The following is a 27,863-nucleotide window of genomic DNA, read 5'->3' as shown; positions in this document are numbered from 1 at the left end:
TATGACACTAAAGTATGTGTGCTTGCATCGTTCTGTTGACTTTATATGTAATTGCACCTCCATCCACAGTTCACTTTACCTTTGGTCTAAATACATTATTAACTTATTAGTTAACCCAGCACAGATTATTTGGTTTTTGGAAGTTTATCTGATACAAAACAGTTTTAAAACAACTTATTTGTTTCACAAGATAAAGGATTTCCTTTCTTTGGAACACTAGGCTGGTACAGATGCAGGAAACACTTGGGTTAAACCAGCTGACTTGTTGCATAATTAACTATAAGTTCTTTAGTTATTTCCCTTCCTTTCTCTCATTAGTGTGAATAACAACCTCTTGTTTACAGTGGCTGACACTCAGACTGTGCTGTCCTCCATACCCACTCCCCACACTTCCTCCTTCAAAGGTTTGTTCTCTAACTTTCCATTGTTTTCAACCACTTAAACTCACAGACCAGGCTGGGCCTGTTTCCTGCTTTCAGTGAATGGACAACAAAAGAAAAGATAATTATGGAGTTCGCATGAGAACTTAAAAGTTCCACTTCTAGGTTGTGTTCAATAATTTAGTTTGAAGGTCAGATTAATGTCAGAATTTCCACGTTGCTATGACAACAGTGCTGAAATCTGAGCGCAATCATTCATGTAGAATCGGTTGATGAGGACAACTGGCATAACATTTTAGGAGGAAAGAGATGAATACATTGGGTGGAAAATAGCTGTTTGCTTCAGTGCTTGGAGAGGGTGAAGCTGCTCTAACTATTGTCTGCCACCTAATGGAGAAAAAAGAGGAATCTAATGCCAATATCCAATGTATGTGAAATGCTTTCCTACCAGAAGCAATCTGGACAAACAACTCTGTTTTCATCCTCTTCTCGGATGACTGTGGTAAATCCACATGGCCCCTTTAACCCTGTGTCATGTCAGCATTGTGCAGGTGAGGATGTATTTTTTTTTTCTTTTCATCCTGTCTGGATTTGAACTGTATCACATGAGGAATGACCTGGAAAACCTACTTGTTGATGACCTGAGGCACCTTGGACTCCAATTTCTCTTTCCTGAAAAGAGGCTGTCTTGACATTGTACCACAGATTAGTTTTCATTTTGTTACCTTGAGCTTTTCCAAGGTAAAAAGCTCAGAGGGCCTTAGTGCACTGCTGAAATATGTCTGGTTGAAAATGCCAGCAGCGAACTGATGAGGTCTCTGGTATGTATGCATTCAATTAACTGGATATTGTGAAAAATGTAAAAGACTTTTGACCACTGGGGTGTTGTTCTTATCAAATAAACAGTAAGGCAGTACCATGATCACAGGGCTCTGATGTTACTTTGGCCAGTGTGAATATTTAGAGTGTGTTCTGTCTCTTCTGCCAGCATGTGTCTGCAAAAACCTGTGAGCCTCTGTGGGACTTTGACTGCTCTGTTGTAATATTGAGAGGCCCATTCTAAGGGGCCATGCTAATATCCAGACCCAGCTTAAAAGTACTGGGATGGACCTGACCTTGAGGGCTTAAGGAATCCTGACCCCCATCACTCTGCATACCATACAGTCCATACTTCTTCTCTAAGGAGACTTAGTTGTGGTCTGGTTTTGCTCACAATATATCATTGCTTCTTTGCTAAATCAATTGCAACACAATAACGGGACATGTCGATTTATTTATTCCTTGGTGGAAATGACAGACAGTGGCGTACCGGAGAATAAAGAATCATGGTACTATAGATAATAGCAACAGTGGTGGAGTCTCATTCTCACATTGGGTATTGAGATGTGTGTGCATCTGGAGGAAAAGGGATGGAAGGAATTTGTCATGTTGGCTTTTAGAGTTTCAGGAGGGCGTTTCTAATTTCCTCTGGGTTAACCTGGGTGATGTTTATTGTTACTGTACTTGGGAGATGAGCAGAAAGCTCCCACACAGCAGGCAACTGTGCCACCAGCTAGGCTACTGCACCATCATAAAACACACTATTCTGTTTAGAGTCAGATAGACAAGATATGTCCAGTCACCTTTTGTGATGTGCACAGTTTTTTATGAATACAAGTACAGGAGGTATAGATTTAGACATTTTGAAATCTGTGCCTTTTTAATCATGCATTAGCAAATAGGTCTAAATCAGGAAGGCATGGGATTCAAAATGTGTCCTGCATTGAAACTACATTCTTAATCTTGATTTAGAGTGTTGCTTAGATGAGTTTAACCACATGAAAAGTTTTTTTTTTTTTTTTGCTGGTCAGTGCTGCCTTTAGATGATTTAGAGGCTCCTCTGGGATTCACCCAATATACCCCCCTATATAACCAATTGGTGGAAGCTTTGCTCTGCTGTGTTTCTTCTGACACTATCAAGGATGGAAAAGGGCAAATCAATAGCCTGTCTTACTGCAGCAGTAAGAAAACCTAGATATTTAGAGTCAGCCTGCTGAGGTTGAGAGCTCCATGTTTTGTTTGCAGATGGCATATCCTTATTTGGTTGAAACCAGAGTTTTCTTTTCATTGGAAAGATTGCTCTGCTTCTATTAATATAGTTGAGTATACTGTAGCAGCTCATAATGTGTTTAGAGGGTTAGAAACCAAATATCCCACACAATTAACTGTTTTAGCCTCTGCTGCGTTTTTACTGTTGTCCAACATCATAAGACTAAGAATAATTCTAAAGTAAACAAGCACTACCAGACTAGACCTCCAGTTTATGTTATACCGTTTAACTCCAAGGACTCAAAAAGCTCACCAGCTTGTGAACAACCATAGATAACAGTTGAAAACACCAAAGCTCAGCCACATAACATCAATTACATGTGGAATTCAGGGTATTCAGCTGAGTGTTTTCCTGCATAACAAGATAGCAGAACTTGTCCTTTTCTGTTTAAATATTAGAGCATTCTTTCCATGCTTCCCCCCCTTCTGATGACCTGCAGGATTGGAAGTGCTGTGGGAAAACTCCCAGGCGGGTGCCAGCTAAACATTATGAAATGTGGATATGCAGGGTTTGCCCATTGCTGTGTAAGAGATAACAGATTTTTATTGTGATCAGTTACTTTCAGGTTTCCACATCCTGTCTAAAATACTGGGGAAATGGCTTTTTTTTTTTTTTTTACAGATATTGAAATTAACTTTAAAAATGGACTGTTGAGCTTTGCGGCTAAACACCCCCAGTTTTTCTTGAGTGACGCTGAATGTGTTTCAGAAGTTTAGTTTTGACTGTGTCTCTGAATGACTGACCAGTTTTTATTTCCCTTTATCCTTTCGCTTAGGGGCCCTGAAGAGAGGATTCCAGGAATCTTGCCATGTTCAAGGCAGTGCTGAAGAAGAATAGAGATGGAGGTAAAGGAAGCAAGAAGGATTCAGGTATGTGTAATATCAGGCTGAAAAAACAGCAACAGATACCCCAAACCCTGAGGCTTAGGCATTAATCTAAATTCCAGTGTTGAGGAATTCATTCTTGACTAATGTTTTTTTTTTTTTTTTTTTTGATATAACATATTATATCGAGCAAGAGTATAACAACCCAAACAAAAATCAAACTGAATTCTGGAAGAATTTGTATATTTAAATCTTTGATTTGCTCTGTTCTTAAGCAGTCCATCTTCAGTTGATTGTTAGCTTTGTTACAGTTTGGTCCAGTCGTTTAAGGATGCAGACTCTTTTGTTATACTTTGTTATTTTAGCTTTAAACCTAAACATTTTCAGTTATATGATGTATATGGGTTAGAAGCTCAAATTCTCAGCTTTAATTTGGGAGTATTCACATCTAAATTCATGGACGTGTGTAGAAACATAATTATTATTAGATTTTCTTTTTTCTTTTTTTAAATTTTTTTCATGCAATACTAGCCTGAATTCTGGAGCCAGGGAGCAGAGGAGTCCTCTGTATTGCTTTGCTTGGTCTTTACTGCAGCTGTTTTTTTCTTTGTGGTGGGCCTTCAGAACGTGAAATAGATCTAGATTGGTTTAAGATCACATAAAAAGTAGAAATTTGCACAGACAGCCATGCACACCCATGCTGGATGATGTATGTTTTATTTGGACTTTTAGACTGTGACAGTTTAGTCACACTTTATGACCTTTTAAGGTGGTGTAAATAAATTCTGTAACTATGAACACCAGTGCATTTAGAAACTTTGGCTTGGGCAGGAAACACTCTTGCAGCTATCTCCTAACTTTGTCCTGTCAGTGAGTGTCTTACTTTGTCTTTTGAATGATCAGGTAGCCTTTCTAATAAGATCATTTAGTATGTCTTGTTCTAGCAGCACAGCTACAAATTTCACCTCAGACCTACATTCTCTGACAGGAATGGTTCATGTATTTAACTTTATGAAAAAGATGAGCAAAACTACAAACCTAAATCCACACTTTAAGATTTAAAGTCTTTTTCTGATTTGGGGCTTGAGCAGTCTGGGGTAGGGATGGTTTGAAGACGATTACCAGACTGCATCCAGCTGTCTTGCTGTTCCCATTGTTAGGTCTCAACTTTCCAGATTCCAGATGATGATGATGATGATGTTATACCTTCCATCTTTTATCTATAATTTTGGCTAGAGTTACAGCCTGGTTATTATGTCATAACAGATGTTTTCTTTTGGCAATTTGTATGTGAGTTGTACAACATGAGTTATCATGAGTCACCCTCAGTAGCACATTTTGGGATATTCTCTTATTCATGTTAAGGCCCCTCCAGTGACCATATATGCTTGTACTGCATCTGCCAGCCTCAACTTGCTTCACAGCAGCCTGATTCAGCACTTACATGTCTCATAGTTCTGCCCCCTCCACCTCTTTTTCTAATATTTTGTTTGACTCAACAGTGAGCTCTGAAATTAAAGGGGAAGGCATCTGCCTTGCTTTACACTCTCCACCACACCACTTCCACTGTTCTGTAGTACAGCACAGAATAAGAAATTTGGCTATTAAAGGCTTGTATGTAGCTTTTTAAGAAGCTACGGCATTCTGCCTCGTGTGTATTAATCACTTGGTAACACACACCCACACATCTACACTTTAACACAAGTAAATCTGTCTACTTGAGGGCTCGGAGAGTCAAGAGTTTTACAGCGGGATACAGCTTCTTTATACCAACCTTACTTTTCCCAGTTGGACCCCATCCATCAAGTCAAAGCAGCTTCCTGTCTTTTTCTCATGCCGAGACAATAAAATCCGGCCACTCCTTTCTGTTGTTTAGATTGCTTAAGACAGATGAGAGGTCACAGAGATTCAGTACTGAGCAGTGGTCACTTTGCTCCTGCATGGAGCGGATGTCGCAGCTGCATATTGCTTTCTTTTCAGGCTTGGCCAATTCATCTAGTTTCAGCCAGTAAAATGTTGGTAATTTCCTACTAAATTGTTGACTGATCTGTTATGATATGCCACATATTAAGTGTTATGTTTCTTAAGAGACTTTATAAGTTTTAGATGGAATAGTTCACATTCTGGTGTTAACTTGTTTTTTGTATTTGAAGACCTTTAGGTCCTTACTGTTACAAATGAAGATAGTAACACAAAATTATTTGCTATTCAGTCATTCCAGTGTAGGTTTACTTTGTCAGAGAATCATGATTTTTTTATTAAGTGCTTACAAGCCTGTTTGAAAAGATCAAGTTTTTCTCCATTAAAGAAAAAATTAATCTTTTTTATTCACAGTTCTTGAAACAATTGTTTGAGGCCAAACTCCACAAACTCTTCTTTTATTCAGAAGCACAAAACTTCAGAAAAATCTGCTCAGCAATATTTAGTGGAAATAAGTGGGAGGAAGAACCTTGATAATGCTATAATTGTAAGATAGCTTAGCAGATGTTGCCCATGACTCGGTGGCTATGGACGGGAGTCAACCTAAAAAATGGTTAAGGAAACTTGGCCCCCATGCCAGATACCACTACAGTCATTAGCTCTCCTTTGGGATCTCCCCATTGCCAAGACCACAAAAACACACAGTTTGCTAATTTCGTCTCTCCACAATGTGCTCCTCCTAGATCTTTCCTCTACTCTTGACTCTCCTAAAGTCTTTCTGCAATGAATCTGTTCAGAATTGGATATTTTTAATCCCTTTGATCAGTTTTTTTTTGAAGGTCTGTCATTCCAGGACAGGAGCTCTGGTTTACTGTGGCCTCTTACCTTTGGTGTTTATATTTATTCAGAACAGAGTAATTGTAACTGGAATAATCTGATTAGTTGCCGTTTTATATGCTACTGATATCAAGAATATTTCTTGTGTTGTCAGGAGGTCAGTGTCATGTTAATGCAAGCTTCTCCTAGTTAATACATTCACAATTGAAAGCCTCTTGCCGATGCTTTTCCCCTAGTAGACAACTTTCTTCTTCTACCATAATAAAAGTATTTTCAGGACATCAAAGTATAGAAGCTTTTATGGTGTATTTGTCAGTGTTGCTCTGTTCTGTGAAGTGAAGTACAACAAAAGCTTGAACAGAATGGGTTTTCTGGCATACAAGCAGATAATTAAGTCACATGCAATCAGTTGGTCAGCACTGACATTCCTAAATACAATAATGTGTTCTAAAATATAATAAATTTGATTATGGGCCAATAGAGCTTAAAACTTTGCCGAATGCCTTTGATGAGCACGTGATTCTGCATTTTTCCCACCAAGATTTAATAGGCCTTCTGGCAAACTGGCCTGACCACCCCCTCTCCTTTTTACCCCTTACAGAAGTCCCACACTCTCTTTAAAGCCCTGCTGTTTTGAGTGAAGGGTCTGGCCATGAAGGGTTGCTGTTGCCCTGGGAGCGTCTTCAATCAGTCCATCATGTGACCTAGAGAAATTGCATTTATGACTCGGCTTTGATTGCTTGGTGAGAGTGTGTGCCTCTGAAGGCTTTCCAACTTTAGGTTTCCCTCTCAATGAGCGCGACTGCTTGTTGCAGCTGCCAGACATTTGTCTGTCTGTTGTGTGACGCAGTGTTAATCACACAAGCATTCCTTACTGTCTTTAAAGCAGATAACAGTTTCAGCTGTCTAGTCCTCCATCTGAAGCAAACACACCACTTGTCAGAGCTTCTCTCAGGTTCTTGGCAGTATGGATGCATTCACCCAGCTGTAAAGGTTAAAGCAATATTTTTGAGGACTCGAAAGCACTATTCAGGATGATTAGTAAGTGTTGGTGTTCTTAATGGTGGTAATTATTAATACACTGAGATTTTTGATAACTATCTGCTTCAAAGTTCACCAAATCTTTTGCTCAAACACAAAAAACAAAGTCTGAGAACCAGCTGATGAAAAGCAGGCTTGTACATGAATATAATGTACTTTTGGTTTAGTAACTAGCAGAAATTGTAAGCCTTTAATATCCTGTCAATTCCAAGTTGAGTACAACATCTCAATTTAGGAAATATTGTGTCAAAAATCAAGGGAATGTTCAGGATGTAGAGGAACTGCATCCAAAGTAATGGGATGAGTGAGAGCCCCTTATGCACTGTGTTGCCTCAGCTGTGGTGGTGAATGGTACATGCCATCACAGCAGTTTCCATGAGCTTCTTGGGTGTTTTCACACAAAACAGTAATTTGTTGCTAGAAGGTCAGACCAAAATAAATTGGTTTCAAAATCAGATTTAGTATTTTCCGAAGATTATTTACACTGAAATAGCATTTTGATGGTAGTGTAGGTTAAACTTGTTATAGAGCTGTTGGTGAAGGAAATAGTAAATTCGAGGCAATGGTTTCTGGGTTGTTCTGTTGTGATATTTAAATGTAATACTGTATATTTTATGGTGTCTGTTCTGAATATTTTCTCTCTGTGTAAATAAGAGCAGCTGACATTGCAGATACCTTTTGTTTTAAGTGGTCTTTTTCTTTCACCTGACTTTTTTCACTGTTATGGGAAATTGTCCCTCAATGACATTAGTCACAGGAGCCGTTATTTGTCCAAACACAAAACAGCTTTTGATGGGCAGGTGTTAGAAATAAAACATCTAGCAGGCTTTTCTCAGCCCCTCATAGCCCCTCATTTCCACCAGGTGTGTGTGCGCCTCGTTATGACTGTGCTACGATTTCGTTACAACCTCTGTCGCGCATCAATTCACACTGGGAGCATGTCAAGTTTGGAGTGCCCACGAGTACAGTACAGCCTAGCAGGATCCAAACAAAACAAAAACAAGAGACCCCCAGACCGGTTAAACACGTAATGTTTTCATTGTTCAGCAACACAAATCGGCACGGGGGCTTTTATTGTGAAAAATACTGGAATTTTTTACACTGCTCCCATGTCTGATTTCCTGACTGCCCCTATCTGAACTGCTGAGTTTGACGCGTTCTGTCCATGCACCATCAAAAATAGCACAGCGCTGCGACAAGGCGCTTCTGGGATTCTTCTGATACGTGCTGCGCCACACCTGGTGGGAACCAAACCACTGACTAAAATGGCCGCGGATAGCAGCAGAGAACGTGGCGCAGCCGTAACGTGGCACAGACACACCCGGTGGAAATGAGGGGTAAATGTTTCCTGACGGAAGTATTTGTTGTTTGATGTAGAGTTGCAGTCCGCCAACATGACAAAGTGAAGGTACTACACTCAATTCAGAATTTGGACTGGCACGTGGCAGCTGACCCCTTTCTTTTCCATTAATAAACATTACTCAGTCCACCTCAGGTCCCGCTGCCTAACTTCTTTTAAGTCTGGCTTATCTCAGTGAACTGCTGGATGGCAGCCTCTTCTCTGTCCATATCTACCACAGTCTTTTTGAGACATGCTACCTCTTGTTCTGTGGCTTCCAGAAATATTACAGGAAGAAACTAAACATTTGTTTATTACCAACAGAGGTGGAAGCATTTGGCCAGTGCATTGCAACTGTGCATTTATTAAATTTCATGCAAATCTTTTCAAACATAGATTAACTCAAACATAAATTTGGTGTTGCAAAGATATAAAACAGAAAAACGTGTGACAGTGTGTCAGCTGCAGAATGTTTAGACTACATAGTGTGTTCAGTATGCTGCCTGAAAAGCGGTGGAGACAGACAAAACATCATCCCACACACAAAGCAACAGAGTCAGAGGCGAGAAATGTGAAGATGCATTATTAACATCCTTTAATAAACCATAATATCTAGTGTTCAGAGCAGAACCACTGTCTACTGTCATTGGCCTTTTTATAAAGCGTTTTAGGCTTAAATAGTCCCATCAGAGAGGAATTCTTAAATCATCTCGGTACATGAAGGGTTATAATTACATTAGCATAATTTTTTTTCTTCTTTATTTTTATTGAATAAAACAGTATTAACAGTTGCTCAGTGGAGTGTTGGCTCATGTTTGGTGTCTTTGCTCCTGGTCATGTTTGTATAGATTTTCATGCCCAGACAGTTATGGCAGGACTTATAAAGGTGGAGAAAGAATGCACTTGATTTACAAAGGAGACCATTCAGTGCACAGACCTACATGGCTATCAAAGCACAGTGCAGCCAGCAGGCAACGATTAGCAGGGCGTAGCTCAAACCACATCTTTCACTTGCACACATTCATGCAAACACACACACACACACAGACGCACATGTCCTCAAACCTCAGGTGTATCCACATTAGACACTCCCTGTCTTTCCCACTGAAACGCAAAATACAGGCTCTTGGGAAACAAAGTGAACCTGGTTGGTAAGCTCTGTTTCTTTTTGTTGAGATTTTTACAACAACATTTTTGCAGCATCTGATCCAAGACTTTAAAGAACGAAGGCTATGAAGCTCATTTTCTGAAGGCATTCCATGCATACAATGTAGTTGTGTATATTCATGGAAAAATAGCCTATTATAAAAGCCACCAGTGCGCATTACCATGTCTGTTGTTAAAATCTTGCTCTATATACACTGCTCAAAAGAATAAAGGGAACACTAAAATAACACATCCTAGTTCTGAATGAATTAAATATTCTTATTAAACACTTTCTTTATATAGTTGAATGTGCTGACAACAAAGTCTTACAAAAATTATCAATGGAAATCAAATTTATTAACCCATGAGGCCTGTGTTTGGAGTCACACTCAAAATTAAAGTGGAAAAACACACAACAGGCTGATCCAACTTTGATGTAATGTCATTAAAACAAGTCAAAATGAGGCTCAGTAGTGTGTGTGGCCTCCATGTACCTGTATGACCTCCCTACAATGCCTGATCATGCTCTTGAGGTGGCAGATGGTCTCCTGAGGGATCTCTTCCCAGACCTGGACTAAAGCATCCGCCAACTCCTGGACAGTCTGTGGTGCAACGTGGCGTTGGTGGATGGAGCGAGACATGATGTCCCAGATGTGCTCAATTGGATTCAGGTCTGGGGAACGTGCGGGCCAGTTAATAGCACCAATGCCTTCGTCTTGCAGGAGCTTCTGACACACTCCAGCCACATGAGGTCTAGCATTGTCTTGCATTAGGAGGAACCCAGGGCCAACTGCATCAGCATATGGTCTCACAAGGGGTCTGTGGATCTCATCCCGGTACCTAATGGCAGTCAGGCTACCTCTGGTGAGCACATGGAGGGCTGTGCGGCCCCCCAAAGAAATGCCACCCCACACCATTACTGACCCACTGCCAAACTGGTCCTGCTGGAGGATGTTGCAGGCAGCAGAACTTTCTCCACGGCGTCTCCAGACTCTGTCACGTCTGTTACATGTGCTCATTGTGAACCTGCTTTCATCTGTGAAGAGCACAAGGCGCCAGTGGCAAATTTGCCAATCTTGGTGTTGTCTGGCAAATGCCAAACATCCTTCACGGTGTTGTGGTTACAACCCAACCCCCACCTGTGGATGTCCGGCCCTCACACCACCCTCATGGAGTCTGTTTCTGACTGTTTGAGCAGACACATGCACATTTGTGGCCTGCTGAAGGTCATTTTGCAGGGCTCTGGCAGTTCTCCTCCTGTTCCTCCTTGCACAAAGGCGGAGGTAGCTGTCCTGCTGCTGGGTTGTTGCCCTCCTATGGCCTCCTCCATGTCTCCTGATGTACTGGTCTGTCTCCTGGTAGCGCCTCCGTGCTCTGGACATTGCGCTGACAGACACAGTAAACCTTCTGGCCACAGCTCGCATTGATGTGCCATCCTGGATGAGCTGCACTACCTGAGCCACTTGTGTGGTTTGTAGACTCCGTCTCATGCTACCACTAGAGTGAAAGCACCACCAGTATTCAAAAGTGACCAAAACATCAGCCAGAAAGCAGGAACTGAGAAGTGGTCTGTGGTCTCCACCTGCAGAACCACTCCTTTATTGGGGGTATCTTGCTAATTGCCTATAATTTCCACCTGTTGTCTATTCCATTTGCACAACAGCATGTGAAATTGATTGTCAATCAGTGTTGCTTCCTAAGTGGACAGTTTGATTTCACAGAAGTGTGATCGACTTGGAGTTACATTGTGTTAAGTGTTCCCTTTATTTTTTTTAGCAGTGTATATACCAGATTTCACCTCACTGTTTGACTGTAGGACCTATCACACTAATAATGATTTTCTATTTCTGTCTGAGATGTTGATTTTCCTTAAGCTAATAAGTAGAAAGTAAGACGAGGCAGCTTTATTTGTATAGCACATTTCATGTACAGAACTACTCAAACTGCTTTACATAAAACATTACAGCAAGGTGCAAAAGAAAACTGTAAGAAATAAAACAACCTAAAAAGAATAAAAGACAAAACTAGAAACAGAACAAGCTGAAACACTAGAGAGAAACAAGTAACGGAATACACTGTGGTACATGTGATACAAACGGACATCAGCAGCAAATACATCATCATCAACACCATCATCAACACTGTTAATGTACATGTGCAAGAAAATATATTCAGCTGAAAAAGAAAATCTCTCTACCTTAATTAAAAGTACTAATTAAAAGTAAATCTGGGTTTAAAAGAACTAAGGTTTGGAGCAGACTAGAAAAAAAAACGGACATATCCATGTATTGATTTATTAAGGCATGCACCTAAGCTTTGAATGGGATCAGAGTCCCCTGGTGAGGCAGTAATATAGAGCTGCGTATCATCAACATAATTATGGTAAGGAAGTTTGCCTGTTTCCTTGATCTGAGCTAGTGGGAGCATGTATGCCCCAAAATGGATCATTGGGGAACTCAACAGATCATCTTTGTTTAAGCAGGTTTATTATTACCAGTTGATACAAAGTAGTCTCTGTCTTTCAAGTAAGATTCAAACCAGTTCAGAACTAGACTGGAGATTCCCACCTCAGTCGACTGTGTCAAAAGCAGCACTGACATCTAGCAGAACCAACACTTAAGACTTTAAGAGGGCAGTTTCAGTGTTACAGCCTGATCCTGACTGAAAGTCATCAAAACATTTCGGTGCCAAGAATGTGTAAAGTTGTTGATGAAACAGCTTTTTACTTTATCTTACTTAACACGGGAGATTTGAGATGAGCCTGCAGTTTTTCATTATTGTGTCCAAATTGCTCTTTTTTTTAGCATCTCTGCACTGTTATTATATATTAATGTTGTAAAAAGTTTTTTCTTTCCTTTTTCTTTTTCCGCATGGAAGGTGCAGTAGAGACTGCTGTTGGCAGTTTTATATAGATGGGAAAAAATGTAGTCGAAATTATTCAACTTAAGTTGACTTATCTGGCTTCTGTAAATCCTTTTCTGCTGGCAACGTTGGATCACAGCCTGAAAATAGCATGAATATCAGCAGAGAAGGGTTTGTAGTAGCAGCCCCCTTTAGCAAACACTTGCTCACTGTGAAGACTCGGTAGTATTATTAACTCTGTTCACAGGTAGGCATATCTGCTGATTTTATGGATTTTTTATTGGGAAACTGGCAAGGTAATTTCCACATTAAATCGGAGTGCAGATGGAACTATATTCTCCTGGTCAGCTCCATCAGAGCTTGCAGTAAACGTGTGAAAAAGATCAATGAGAAACCCCTTACTTGGCAAGCAGCTCTGTTGTCATGAAGAGCTGCTGGGTTATTATACCATTAAACTTTTTGTTAAGTCATGCTGTCAAAAATCAAGAGTATTTATATCTTTGTCATTACAAGAAATTAAGTGAAAGGCTTGATTTTTATGATTGTTGGTATAGTCTTTTAATACTATAGCAATTCTAATGAGTTATGAACATATGAAGTGCTGTTGATAAGTCAGTAAACATGGAGAAATTAGAGAGAAAAGAGAATCACAGTGCTTTTCTTGTGTGCTATTCATGATGTGCCATGGATATAGATGTCAGATAAACACTGACTCCCCCTATCTGACATCAGAAGGGATTTGAGGAGGTGGTTTCTGACACTAGCTGACTGTCAAACACGTAATAAATCCTGTTTTATAGTTTAACCTCACATTGCTTGTGTTGCCCATTGGCTTCTGACAGGAATCTGGAGAAATACTACCATGGATCCCAGTTGTCTTCTGTCTGCTGTAGCAGCTGCCACACTTCATTACCTGATTTGCCTCTCATAAGCTCACCATCAGTGGTGCCTGTGACCTTGGATGTGTATGGACAGCCATAAATAAGAAATCAAACAAATACATGAGAACTTCGTGAAAGCATAAAAAGTGATGTCATCTACAGTATTGTAAAAAAGCATGCAAGGTCACTGTGGTACTTTCTCCCAGCTTTGGTTTTGACACTTCAAAGAGGATGGAAAATATTTTATCAGTTAACATGCCAGGGTGTTTTACACAGCCTTAGAAGGGACGATAGCAGCTGTCATGGTAGTTCATTGGCTGAAGAGGTCAGCAGGCCACAAGTTTTTCTAATTACATGACCTTCCAGGGCAGATGTATTCTTTCTGTTTCTTTTTTTTTTGTTTGTTTTGTTTTTTCCCTCTTTACTATGCTTTCATACCTGATCTAAATGGCCACCTAAAGCATCCCTCTTTATTTAGAATATCATGTCATCAACATGACATCTAAAGAGTTAGCTGCTCATTACCCAACCTTGCTTAAGTTTACTTTGACAACACTTTTGGGGCTTTTGTTTTTGTCACTGGCTGTCATTACTATGCAGATATTGTTCAATGTGAAACTCTGAGAAGTCCATGTGGTTCACTGTTGAGACTTGTTTGTTCTCAGGCTTTAAGCTCTCTTTTTTTCCTCTGTCCTATTTTCCCCTCTTCTGCACTTCTTAAAACATTTTTTTTTCTTTTTTGTTCATTGTTTCTGCAGAATATGTTGTCATCCTTAGCTTGGGCAGGCTGGAGACCGGCTGAACTAATGACCCCTGCTCCTTTGTGCTCCTTTAGATAGCTACTCCTTCACATCTACCTCTGTTTTCAGTTTTAAAACTATATGAATTTGATTTACTCAAAATTAAGTAAGGGGTTTAAAGACTGATGCAATTCTGTAAAACATCTGGAGGACATTTCTGAGAAGGTAAAAAACTTTTTTGTATAATTTTCCTGAAAATTGGTTAACTTTGGATTGTGGTGAAGCCTGAGAAGAAGTTCCTACTGTCCAAGACATTCATCAAATTAGGCACAGTTTGTTATTCCTAGATTAACACAGATTTACCATCAGCCAAAATTTTTAGAGTTGGTACAAAGCTGCAAGGTTTTTCCCTGGCCCCTGTTTGCTTTTGGGATTAGGTTCTTTTGAAGGATTGGGCCAGTGGCCTTTGTTCTGCATCCTTGTCCATTTGACATTACTGAACAGGCCGTTGTCCAGAGGTTAGTGATGTTCTCATGACCTCACCTGGCCCCAGAGGGAGCTCTGCCTAATGGTCTGTGCTAATGGCAATCCAAATCTGTCATTAAATGACATCTCCATGGCAACGAGACCACAGACCACATTACACTTTTGCCTGGAAGTTGGTCCTACTTTGTCTCAGACCTGGTCTGTACATAAATAACATAGAAATGTCAGAAATTTTAAGAAGCTTGGAGAATTCTTTAGATACTAACAAAACAGATGAACCTCCATGTTGTGGCACAGTGGCCTCAGTAATGTGGCCACTGCATTGCACTGATTGATCACAGCACAGCCATGTGTCCCGGGTCGCATGGCTGTCCTTAGACTTTTAACAGCTGTCTCTGTGACTTGGAAAGGAAACTGTTGTAATTAACCCCATTTAAAAACTAAATGACAATTTTAATGGTTCTGCTTTGATGGGTTTAATGCATCTGTGGCTCAGCAACAGTCCAGATCAGGTTTTTATAAGTGAGTTACACTGCATCCATGTTACTTGACTTTAGGTAAAATATCGAAAAGAAACACTTAAGAACAATTTTAAGAATTTAAACTACATTAAACTTTTGACTATGATAAGTCTCTTGCACAGTGTTAAACAGCATCTCACTATATTTGATCACTCAAAATACTCATAATATCATAATACTCATAATATTTATTGTGTGAGAGCAAGAGGAAATAAGAGGTTTCCTGCTTGTCTACAGTCTGAAGATACATTAGTAGACACAATGCTACTAGCATAATTGTTAATATATTTCCATCTAGGTCTGGCAACAATGGATCTGGATTAATTTATTCCAGAAGCTCAGATGAAACAACACCAAACCCTTTGCACTTCAAACTGATCATTTGGTTCTTTAGATTGTCATGGAGGGTAAAATATTTGCATCATGTTACGATACAGTGTAATCTGTGAGAAGGAATATTGATTGATGATGTGAACACGAAGAATCTTTGCAGGACTTAGAAAATGTGTGCAATCTGAGTCTTGCATCTAGTATTCTGTGTTATAGCACAACAGATTTTTCTCCTCTCCTGATCAGCTGTTCGTAGGTAGGTCAAACAAGTCAAACAGGTCGTGACTGTTCTTTAGTGATGTCCTCCGAATCAGAAGGCTGTAATTAGAATCTTCTTCACTTGGAATTTTCTGCTATCATATAGCATACATAATTTCTCATCTACCAGTCCCTTTATTGGCCTTACTATGGCTCCCTTGTCACAAATTTTAAAATAAAACATGGTTAAGGCATTGTCAGATTTGTAGTTCCCCCCCCTCATATCCCCTTAAATTGCCAATTTATGAAGAGGAATGGGAAATGTCATGGTGCCTGGCCAGTGCTATCCTTTACCACCACCTCCTCCTATTCTACTTCTTATCCCCGACCCACACACACACACACACACACACACACACTTTGCCAGTTACTCTTCCCCTGGGGCCATTGGGGGAAGGCATTCCAGAGCCCTGGTCACTGCAGAGCTCTGTTTCAGAGGGAAAGATGGACATTCTAGTATAGCTTCAAGATGTTGAACAGACTTTTTAATTTTGCATATAAAACAAAAACTCATTTGTTTTCATTTTAAAGTGAGAATGAATTTGATTAGAGGGTTTCAGAGCTACTGAAGGGCTCTTGTTTCTAACTGTCTAGACTTACAGATGCTGGCAGGATTGTTTTTCCAGCATTGATGAGTAATCATTTCAACCAGTAAGGGGATATGTTGAAACAAGAAAGTTAATTAAATTGGATTGTTTTAGATAAAACTTATTTAATGGCTGAAAAAATGCCTGTATATAAGAGGATGCTGGCAGCTCATAAATAGTAAATAACACTGCAGAGAAAAATAAGTCGAAGCAAGTTAGCAATATCACATTGGTTGGCTTTTTATTTCCTATCTGCTCGGTTCAGAAATGAAACAGGGTGAACATTAAAGAAATGTAAACAAAACATAAGCACTTAGTTTGCTTTATTATTTATTACTTACACCAGTTTGAGTTTTACAGCCGTGTGTCAAGCTGCCGGGGTATGGTATTTTGACTGTTTCTATGACTACCACTGGGTGAGTTAAGTGGTCTGAAATTAGAAATGCATCACTGGGAAAGTACTGATAACTCTTGGGGTTTTTGCTTTTAAAATATTTTGTGTTTTAAAATAAAAAGGGAATTTTGAATTCGAAAAAAATGGTATTGCATTAACTTTTCAGTCCTTGTCCTTGATCATTACAGATAGCTTACACTGAGGACCCTCCCCCCACTCTGTACTCTTTGTTGTCTGGTTTTCTCTCTTCTCTGTGGGTTGCTGTGTGTTGACCATGACAGCTTTTGTGGGACTGTCTCCCTGCTCTCGGAAGTACACAGGGAATCCTCATTGGCACTCAGTCTAGCGAAAAAATTCTCCTCTTTGGTGGATAGTCCTATGGCCATCGTGTATTGTGTTTTGATTGAAAGAATCTGCATTAATTAGTGTTTCCTCAGTTTTTCTTTAGGCTGTAATATTAGTTATTACATTAGTTAATATTAGTTAATTAATATTAATGTATATGTGTTGTGCATGTGTGCAGTAAATGTGTATAAAGTGAATTCAGCATGGTGTCTCCATACATGTTATTCGTGTATGAATGTGTGTTCATACATCATTTAGAGGGGGGATCATTGCATTCCCTCAGAAGGAGTGACAGATTACATTCCACAGCACAGCTTTACTTAAGAGGAGAAAAACACTGTACACATTCATACCCCTAAAAGACATTTCAAAGGATTCAGCTGTGTCAACATTAGGATGCTGGTAGGATAAAAACTGGACTAATTTAAATTTGTTCTTGTAGATTTTGAGAAGTTGCTAAGCCTTTGTAAAGACTAAAGAAGAACAGTTCCCTTCATATCATAATTGGATTGGCACAAAGTTGTTAAGAAGTCAAAGTTATTATTGTCTAAAATATAATTTTGTACAGAAATGCTTTATTTCCTTTTTTGTCTGAAGTTTTAATGAAACATATAGTTTTTCTATCTTTTATGGGATTACAGCAGATGTGAAAGGCAATGCAGTGAAACATTGGTTTGAATAAGCATTTAAGTCTATTTAACCCTCTCAAATAATTGATTTGTACTTCATCACATGTTCTTCCCAATCGATGGCTAGAAATAATATTGAACTCTTTTATGGGTTGGGTATCCTCATGGGCTCTGGACCGTTCCTTTGATGAGGAGGAAAGAGCATGCAAGGGACTGTAATCATTTTTACATCATCCTGGGCCAGCGCTGTATAATTAGAAGGGGCTGGTTTTCTCGACCACAGCAGGGGCTGAAATTGCAGGCCTGTCCCAACTAGGGTTTTGAAAAGTAACTGAAATAGCACTGGCAAGTTTCTGTCCTTGTGTCCGTCTTTGTATTATAGTATCGGTCAGATGGCAGCGCAATCACCATGACACACTGCTGCCTGTTCACCAGCACTTGGATGACAAGCTTTTATGTGGCGCCTCTCGTTTTTCAGAACCAGCTACCAAAATTATAACTTAATCTCTTTAACATGCAGCGTGGCCGAAACCTGTATGGTCCACAACCTGCAGCAAGTTATGTCTGCTCTTACTCTATAACCATGCAGGCTGTTGGCAAGGCAAGATTATTTGTATAGCACATTTTATGTACAAGACAATACAAAGTTCTTCACATAAAACATTAACGGCATCACAGATGGTGCAAAGAAAGCATTCATTGAACAGATCTTCTCCAGCATAGACGTGTATATTGCACCACAGCATCATCATTGTTTTTTATTATGAAATCCCAGGTGTATTTACTACATTTTGTTTGATTACAATCAGTTTTTCAAAGGAACCAACTAGATGACTAAAAAGAATGAGAGAGAGAAATATATTCAGATTTTTTTTGCATCATATAACTTCATTCACATGAACCTCAGTTAAACACACACACATTCTTAGAAGCCATATAGGTTTTGCCCTCATCATACATGCAGTGTGTCCCAGTCAGGCCAAGGTGACGGGAGGTCTTGCCCTTTGCTGGCTCATTCACCGATTTTTCCATGTCTGCAGGCGTGCAGAGGTGGTATTGAAACCTTTCTGCTTCCTGTTTCTGGCATTCCTCTTTGTTTAGGAGCCCTTTGAAACACAGGACAGCTTTGTGTCCGGCAGAGGCGTGCAGAAAATGAGTCTCTGTTTCTGATTAGCAAGAGCAGAATGGTGCTAATAGTAGCGCAGCTCTTAGGCATTAGAGCCCTCAGATTTCTACAGACATCGTGCAGCAGACAGGAGCCAGTGCTAACTTGCTGAAGTCCTGGAAACAGAACCGAAGCTAATTGTCATTACTGTGGTTCACCACATCTGCATTTATGATTTAGCTGGGTCTGCTGATGTTACTTGTTAGGTATTACATGTAATCATGAGGTTGATAATTCATATATTTTAATTTGCTGCGGTGATGAGTGGGCAACTTTGTTTCTGCAGAATAGATTACTTTACTGTGAGCCAGCATCACGGCTGCATTGGTCTCTCCATGTTAGATTGGTTTTTGGCAAAACATAATGTGTCTTTTTTTTTTCCATCTTAAAAGCAAACTAGCAAGCAGGTAAAGTCATTTGTAATTTTTTTGGCTCATTTAGAGACATTTAGAGACTAACAAAATACAGTGTTTTGACAGGGGGGAGACAAAAAGGTGTTGGAAACATCTAATCTGGTTTGTGTATTTGATTGTGTTGGCAAGGATGGTGACATCATTAACTGACTTATGTCATCTTCCAACAGTTTCCTAGACAACTGTATTGTTTATAACGTGAATACAACCAGAGTATTGTGTCAGAGTTTTCTGTTATTTATATTGTATCACTACTTAATGGTCAATACCACTTTTATTTGCTCTACTAACTTGATGTCCTTCTCATGTGTCCTGGAGGCATGGGAAATACTCACAGACCCATGACCCCAGCTTAAATACACATCAAACAACCTTGTTTTTTTTCCCAGATCCAGGTTTTAGGAGTCATCCTCGTTTATGTCCCCAGCATCTATTAAGAGACTTAGCTTTGTGTTTTTCTGGCAGGGTTTGCTGTTGTGTGTTGTGGAGTTTATGAATATTATTAATTATCTCTTTTCCTTAATGTCCCAAAGTCTTTCACTCCCATGTAACTTGTATCTCATTATTCAGTTTAAATTTGGGTTATGTTCACTAAAACAGTTGTCAGTAACAGCTCAGTTACCCTCAGTGTGCTCTCACCCTACAACTGAATAATTGCTTTCAGCATCCTTCCTGTTGACATTACAACTGCAAGGCATGACATTTAATTATCCCACAGGCTTTGGTGTAAAATATCAGAAGGTTAGCAAGACTTTCTGAGGAATTATTAATCAGGTTTGAGTGGACAGTAGGAGTCAACCTTACACAGCGAGAAAGAGAGGGGATGCCAACTTGCTAACTGACTGGTGTAATGGATTCATTGTGTCTCTTTGAAGCCCCAAATAATTGCCCCTGTTTATTTCCGAGCCGCTGTTTATGACACTGCAGCTGGACAGTGAGTTTCTTTTAAATGCGCTTTTGGGGATTTGCATACTCTTGTGCCTTAGAGTGCAGAGAAATGTGTCTATGTTTTTAACAGGGAGCCAAACAAGCATTCAGTTGAAATCTTAAATAGTATGTGAGTTTAGTTAATTACATCAGAACTTCTTTTCTGCTCTTTACAGATATAATAATTCCACATCCATTTAGGTTTACAGCACAGTGTGAAGCAGCTAGTATGCTTTAGGACAATGTTTAAAAATATTTTAGACATCACCTGAAGGAGCTGTTTTTAAGAATGCAAATATCCAAAGTCAGTTGCATCAGACATTATGCAAAGTTTATCCTGGTTATGCCCAAAATATTAGATCTACCCCATGCATTTGCTGCTTCATACTCTTATCTGCTCACTTATGTATGCTTTTTTATTATTTCATTTATATTATGAATGTCCTCATATACATATATTGATATTACCACAAAGAACAGTAATGGCTGGATGAATGTTTTCTTTTTTTCCACTAACATTGATGCTCTTTAAATAAAACTACATTTTCTACTGCATAATTTTTGCTTTATGTCCTACCTCTCGTGCCTAAATGCCTCTCAGTTTTATCTCTAGAATCACCTTCTGTCTTGTACATGTGCTTAACAGGCAGTTGTGGTCACAGTTTTGACCTGACTGTCGGACATTAAGAGTTCATGTTTAAACATCTCCAGAGGAAATGGTTCAATGTATATTTTTTATCTTGTCCACATGTGCACATTTTTTTTACGGCATGCCGTGTGGCCTATTGTGCAGATTGAAATGCAAATAGAAACTCTTTCCCAGGTGAAAATATTCCAGAATGAGTTTTGGACTTAAGTTAGGTTTAATAGGACACTGTAGTTAAACTTGCTCACAGTTTAAATGTAGCTGCAGGGTCAATATTTCTATGCTTTGTTTTTCATGTCATTACTAAAACATATTATTGAGAAACCATTCTGCTGTTTACAGAAATCCACTTTTAGCCAAACCTGATAAGCTGATTTCTCTGCAAGCCTGTGCCACATGCCTGGAAAACAAGGCTGCATCAACTGTGAATGTAAAAGCTTTGATGTTGGTGTATGAAAGAACAAAAAAAGTTTATTTGAAGAATAATAAATTCTGTGGTTAAACTAGAAAATTGCCTTCTCTTGCGAAGATAACAGATCCAGTTTATTATTTTCACCTGGCAGTCAGGGTTTGTTTTTATATGCAGTAAAAGATCCATTGTGCCTCAACCAAACTAATTTCTGAAGGAAAAACAAGACTGGCAAGGTTTCCTCTAAGGTTTTCAATTTTAAACAATCAAAGTCAGAGAGGTCATAAAAAGAAAATGAGTTGGTACATTGTTCCAGTTGCATCTGCTTCCAGGTTGTTTTCATTCAATTATAAAGGAAGGGGGTTTTAATTCAGATGAAGATGCTTTTGAAATAACAAATAACATGTGAAATAAAATCATTTCTCACTTTCATTGTCTCTTTATTACATGTAATGTCATCATTGTGCAGAAAACTAATAGAAAAATGTATTCCACAAAACTGCTTGTGTTCACAAATAGTTATAAAAATTGTCAAAATTTTATAAAGTTTTATCTTACAGCTCTGTTTCCCCAGTAAACCTGCATTTAAATGTTTAAATGTTAAATTTTACTGTGTGTAATCGTGTTTTGTTTATTTTTTCAACAGGTGATGCTCACAGCCACAGTGCTCAAAGAAGATTCCCACCTGAGGGAAACCCCCAGCCCCAGGGGCCTGGCAGTGGTCACATTAGTGCACAAGATGATGTTTTCAGACTAGGTTTTGCCAAGGGAGTTTCCATGTCTCTCCCATCTTCACCTCTTCTGCCACGGCAGTCCTATATGATGCCCTTACGACCAAGCAAGAGATCACCAGGTACTACTTTGATAAATTTGCTGCTTCTGAGTCTCTTTCTCTCTCTTTTTTTTATCAATTAAATGTTTTCCTCATCATTTCAAGTATAACAGATGCTTTTATTTTTATGCAGCTTGACTGTCTGGTTTACTATAAAATCTGTACAATTTTTTTAAGGTGTTTACAGTTCAGAATACATCTAATAGGGATGTCCAGATATAATGTCAAAATAGGATGAGCAAAACATTGTTTGACTAATAGGTATGATGGTGACTAATGGTGTTTTCCATTACAAGGTACCATACCATACCTCATATGGTACAACCTGGTACAGCCATCCCCTGCTTCATTGTCCATTTCAGAAAGGACCCTCTTACTGTAGGTGGGATAAGCTGCTTCTCAGCTCAGCATCTGTAAAGTTGCAGCAACGCACAAGACAAAAACTTTGCTGTGTGTGTTTATGTGATTGCATTGATTCACCAGATGCTCTTTTCCAAAGAGACTTGTGTATATATAGCAGTTTTCAAGGAACCCATAGCACTTTACAGTGAAAAGCACCATATGTGCATCTCTGCTCCTGATCTGTTATATCAACCCGGACAAACACATTCAATATTTTGTAATGAGCACATCCCTAATAAGTTATTTATTACAGTTAAACAATTCTGAAGCTAATTTTCAATATGTCATTAATAGTAAACACACAGCTTGTCTTTCGAATGCAACGTTGTGCTTTGATACTCAGCCTTAAGTGGCTCAAATTGATATTGGGGGTAATAAATCTTGCTCAGGAAATTCCAAACTTATTTTATAGATGGTGGCAGATGAACAAGTCAAAAATCTATTTTATTTATTATTTTTTCCTAATCTAAATATTTAAAAAATTTCCATGTCTCATGGCTTTGTGCACATTGGGGCAAATGCTGTAGCGTGCTGCAAAACAGTTTAATCTTATTGTTCGTTATCCTAATTTGACCACAAATTTGCTAACATAGTGACAGCTTAATTTGTCTTAGAGGGCTTCTATAAATCCCATTTATACCTTCAAGTGTCTTTGTGGAATTATTTTATATCACAGTCCCCTTTTTTTTCTTCATCTATCCTAAAATACTGCTGGTTCAGCTTTTAACTTATTTGTCTCTGAAGCACATCCAGCAATTCTGAGTAACTGTCATTTTTGGAAATATAAAAGTCTCACTAAAGTCTTGAGAGTTGGCACATTTGTATTTGATCACCTTGAATCAAAGAAGAGGTCCCTTCAACTGTTCTGTGTGTTTACAGTTCGCTGGTTGGGAATGGGCGTGTGTTTACACTGGATCTGAGTCCTCCAGGACTTCTTCTATCTGACATGTTGAGAACATTGTCACCAGCTGTGGAGTGGTTCAAAGCAAGGGAATACCTTTTGTAGCTGAACTTGTTTCAACCTGAATCTTTGTAGTCGGGATACTTGGCAGAAGAGAGGAATCCTTTAAGTGGTCAAAGAGGCCCCCAATCACATGTGGCACTCATCTGTAGGCTATCAAATGAGCATTGTTTAGAGTGGTTGTTGCTTTGATGTGTTTAGTATAAAGATGGATGTGAAGTCGATAATAGCGTGGCTTAATCTTTATACAGACTTGTTCTGTTGATACATCTCTGTTGAAGTCCTGATTTCAAATTTAGGGTAGCTTTTGTTGAATTTGACTTCTTTCCGTAGGATGGAAATGGTACTCTGACTGATGTCTTTCTCTGAGATTTATGCACACTATCTGTAATTTTAATCTCTAAATTACTCAGTGCCTGAAGCTGCGATGCCTTTGCATTATGCAAAATGTTCTTAGAAAAATACATGATTACAAATATTCTTACTTGTGGAAAATAAAGAAAAGACAATTATAGTTCACAACTGACAAGTTAAATCTGCCCAGTTTAGTCAGAATAGTCTATGACTGTCGAGCCCACTATATAAAGTGCTGATGAAATGTTCATGCAAGACATGAAGGAAAGAGGAGAGGGATAAAGAGGGGAGGCAGGGTTTGTGAAGGTGAAAAGCACCCTGGGGACAGAGGAAGGGGAACACTCATTAAAGACCAATTCCCTCTTGAGTGCTCTGAGGCATGGAAAAGTAAAAAATGGACTGACTAAATAGTATGGAGGGCCAACATGATGGGTGTTGGGGGAGGGCCTGCAGGCACTCCTGCACTGTCCTCACAGGTAACTGTGAAAACCTGCTGGGGGAGAGTTCACACCTCCAGTTAATAAACACATGCTGCAGGAAATGTCTCAGCTCTGTGACGAAATCAACATGGATTCTAATGCTGTGTTTTCTTGTTGAGCCAAGAGGTGACACAAAATACTTCACTTAGTGGGGGAAAAAAGAGATGTCTCTAAATAAATGGGAACTTGGATAAATCTGTGATTTTCGAAGTTGTGCTGAAGTTTGATTGGGTAAAAAAATAAATTTTTTAGTTTTTTTTGCAACAGACGTTAAAGTTTAAAAGGGTCCTGGTCTTTAGCGACCTGTTCCATAAACCCACTATGACCTGAGGCATGTTCATAAGGTAAATAAACCTTTAATAGCTTAGAGCAGAACAGGCAGATGGTTTCATCCTGCAAGGAATACATTTTTAGTCTTCCTCTATTTTCAAGATTTCAGTCAGTTCTGTTAATTAGTTGTAGTTTAGTCATGTCCTCAGGTCATACTATCCACATGTATATCTATAGTTAATCCCACTCGTGTGTTACACCACTTTGATCTCCCTCCCATCCAGGCGTGATGTCTCAGAGAGGAAGTGGTTGCACAGACTGAAAAAGCATTTTGCGGCTGGGCTTCGTTTCCTGACACATTGGATAATCTATTGCAGTTTGGAAGGCTCCATTTTAGTGGTTGCTCTTTTCATGAAACTTCACAGGGGACAACAGGAAAAAATTGAGTTAATTAGGAGTGTGACGGATGCCTGAGCCGCAAAGTCTGGTGGCGTTGAGTGTTACGGCTTTGATCAGCTAAGCCTTGAGCTTAACCATGAAACAGAGCACCGTGGCATGTGTTGAACAGCACCTACACATTGATGTCCGTTTACAGGCCCCCTAAAGGACCCCCTCTGGGCTGACTGTTCCCCTTTAAATTTATCTGTCTGTCTAACCTCTTCCATTCTTGCAAACACAGGTCAAAGGTTTGTCTAAGGAGGCAAAGCTCTTTTGTAAGTAGATGGAACATGGTTGATGACAGTAAAGGAGCTTTCCATGACTTTTTCAGCAGCTGTTAGAAACTCCTCATGCTCTACCTCTTGGTCTCCAGGGTATGTCCACACTGACCTCCACTGGTTGTAATCAGTAATTGTGCATCTGTGGGGTTAAAAGCATCTTTCCTGTGTTGCAATGCTTAGTGAGTTAAAGGGAAGACTTTGTGCATTTGTTGAATTTGTAGTTTGCCCCAACTTTGTGTGAATGACACTTATGTAGTTATATTAGACATTAGTCACAGTGATTTTCCAGTTGGATTGAAGGACAGTAGGTGTAGAGGTGACTCATTCTGCCTTTGTGTGCGCTTGTTGAGTGTCCTTTCTGTAGTTTCCTTCATTCTGTACTTCTGCGCCAGCATGCATAGGACCATAAAATGTCAGTTCATAGTAATTTACTGCTGTCACAGGCAGTGTATCATTTTTAATTTCTTTTTCTATGCAGTGTGGTCACAGGGGGGCCGCTCTCATGTAGGCTGTTTTGTATATCAAAATAGGTTAATTGGTTTTTGCTTTGATGGGAGTCTTGTCTTTTTGTGGGTTCAGGGGATGATTCATGTATTGATCAGCTCAGCAGGTCTGCAAATCACCAACAGAGAGCACAGTTCTCTATGCTGATACGATGTCTCCATCTCTTAAGGTCTTAAGAACCTTTTTTAATGTCATTTGTAGGAAAGCAGACCACATTATATTTTAGCTGTTTAAAATTCTGTTCACTCTCTCTGCTTTACTATCAAAATTTTTTCTCCAACTTGTAACCATCTTATGATTTCCAGCCTGCCACTCTTACTGTGATGGTCTTGTGCTTTTAATGATGGCTTTAAGTGCCATGCGTTTGATGTCATCTGTGCTGCTTATCTCTATTGTTGTTTTATGGAAGTAGCTGCTCATAAAGTGAAGCTTGACTTCTGTGGTGGTGTAGTTTTGTTTCTGTTTTGTTTGGTGTCCCGTGACCATGAAGTCATAACTTTAGAGCAGAGGTTACCTTTAGCTTTAGCTGTAAACACTGCAGATGTCATTAAAAGATTCTGACTTTACCACATCTACCACAAGAGCAAAGATATTGGGTGTGCCCTCTTGTTTAAGCTTGTGATAAAAAACCACCAGCAGTTGTGTAAGTGCCTGGACATTATATTAGATATTTCATTCCAGCTAAACAGAAATCATATGGAGTTTTAATCTATCATTCTTCATCTTGTACAAGAGTACATTTTATTTTGTAGTGCAGGAAAAAGAGGGTAGAAACTCTCTTCAAAGCCAGTTTTAGCCCCTTTGAGGTGAGCACCCCTGAAGGCTGCTCTGTGGTTCTGACAGTAACCAGACATCCTCAGGGGAATATTGATGCCTTTCTAAGAGCCGTGGTGTTGTGAGGCTGCGGGGATTCTTTGAAAAGTTCCTCTGATGAGCATCCTGCTATCCAGAACTACTATCCAGTACTTCACTGCACTTCACTTTATTCCAGCTTTGTTGTTTTTTTTTTAAATATCACTTGGAATCCCCCCATGCAATGAAATATCAAAGCTTGTTTTGCCTGAGAAACATGCGTTGAATAAACTAGTGTTACTTCCTCAGCCATCATAGGAGAGAATATCTGTGATGGCACCGAGTAAGGCTGTGAATAGGGAACTAATCACGAATTAGCACTTCTAGGTAGCATTCCTCTAACTCTTTGTAACCACAGAGGTGAACTGATTGAATGCTTCCTACATCTACTGACAGTATCAGGTACATTCAGTGAGTGTTGGAATCCATGTTTGCCAAGCTGCATTGGGAATCTAATATTTTGGGACTGAATATTTAAATTTCCATGTTTGAAATGAGCTCACTGCAACATTTTGGAGCAGAAAGACGACTGTTGTGAGGCTGCAGTCATTCTTTGTGGCTGCACAAAGAGTACACACTGTCTCATTGATAACTTGAAATGTGAAGAAGTCAGAGTCCATGTGGAAGAATGCTGGGAAAGCTCCTTGATCACTTCCTAAACATGAACAATTCTCCTTTTCATTAGCTTTGGCTGCTCTTTGTAAGTTGTTGGTGATAGGTGCTTAACTCCTAGGTATGTGTATGCATGTGTGCATGTGGCTGCTGACTGATAGCTTGCTGGTTATGGATGCCTGAGTCTGACAGTGAATACCAGCGAGTCCTCTGCAGTCACAGCTCGCGAAGCTGCTTTATCCCAGAGAGATTCTTTTTCCTCTGTTTTTCTACTGTAATCCATCCTCCCTGCAGCCGTCTGTTTACTTGCTTTCATCCCATTTGTTTAACATGCATTTCCATACATACATATAAACACTGATTTACTCTTGACTGACAGTGAGCAGCTGAGGTTGTATATTTTTCCTGTCTAACAATGCTCTTGCCATAATCCTATTTGTGTTTTTCAAACATAATATACTTGTGAAGCAGTCTGAAAGCTTTAGCTTGGTCCACTTAACTTTTCCTGTGTTTTTAAGGATGGTTTTACATGAAGTACAAGCCCGGATTAAATTCATTGTGAATGTAGATACCAAGTTAAAGTTTCTTGCTGGGGAAAAATTGACATTCTTCTTCATCATTTCCTCAATGTACTTTTTTTTTTTTTTTTCATTTTAGGAAATTAACATATATAAGATCATTCCTGCATGTAGTTAAAATTATGCATGGA

At 39.3% G+C, this 27,863-nt stretch overlaps 1 protein-coding gene across 4 annotated transcripts in view; it reads left to right on the top strand.

The window, feature by feature from the left end:
- The window catches only part of tanc1b (tetratricopeptide repeat, ankyrin repeat and coiled-coil containing 1b), a 99,204-nt gene that overhangs the window by 11,510 nt on the left and 59,831 nt on the right, over positions 1–27,863 (top strand). For 2 of the 4 annotated variants that reach the window (XM_042001322.1, XM_042001325.1), the window contains exons 2-3: positions 3,245–3,338; positions 21,816–22,022. In XM_042001322.1, coding sequence (XP_041857256.1) covers positions 3,278–3,338; positions 21,816–22,022 — 268 coding nt within the window. In that variant the 5' untranslated portion in view covers positions 3,245–3,277. Of the gene's footprint in view, positions 1–344; positions 405–921; positions 932–3,244; positions 3,339–21,815; positions 22,023–27,863 lie in introns of all 4 variants that reach the window. The other 2 variants (XM_042001323.1, XM_042001324.1) reach the window with 2 other exon arrangements.

Source organism: Melanotaenia boesemani, chromosome 12 (assembly GCF_017639745.1).
Source record: "Melanotaenia boesemani isolate fMelBoe1 chromosome 12, fMelBoe1.pri, whole genome shotgun sequence".
NCBI classification, from domain to species: Eukaryota; Metazoa; Chordata; class Actinopteri; order Atheriniformes; family Melanotaeniidae; genus Melanotaenia; species Melanotaenia boesemani.
Note: the sequence above shows the minus strand (reverse complement) of the source record. Positions and strands in the feature narration are given on the sequence as shown.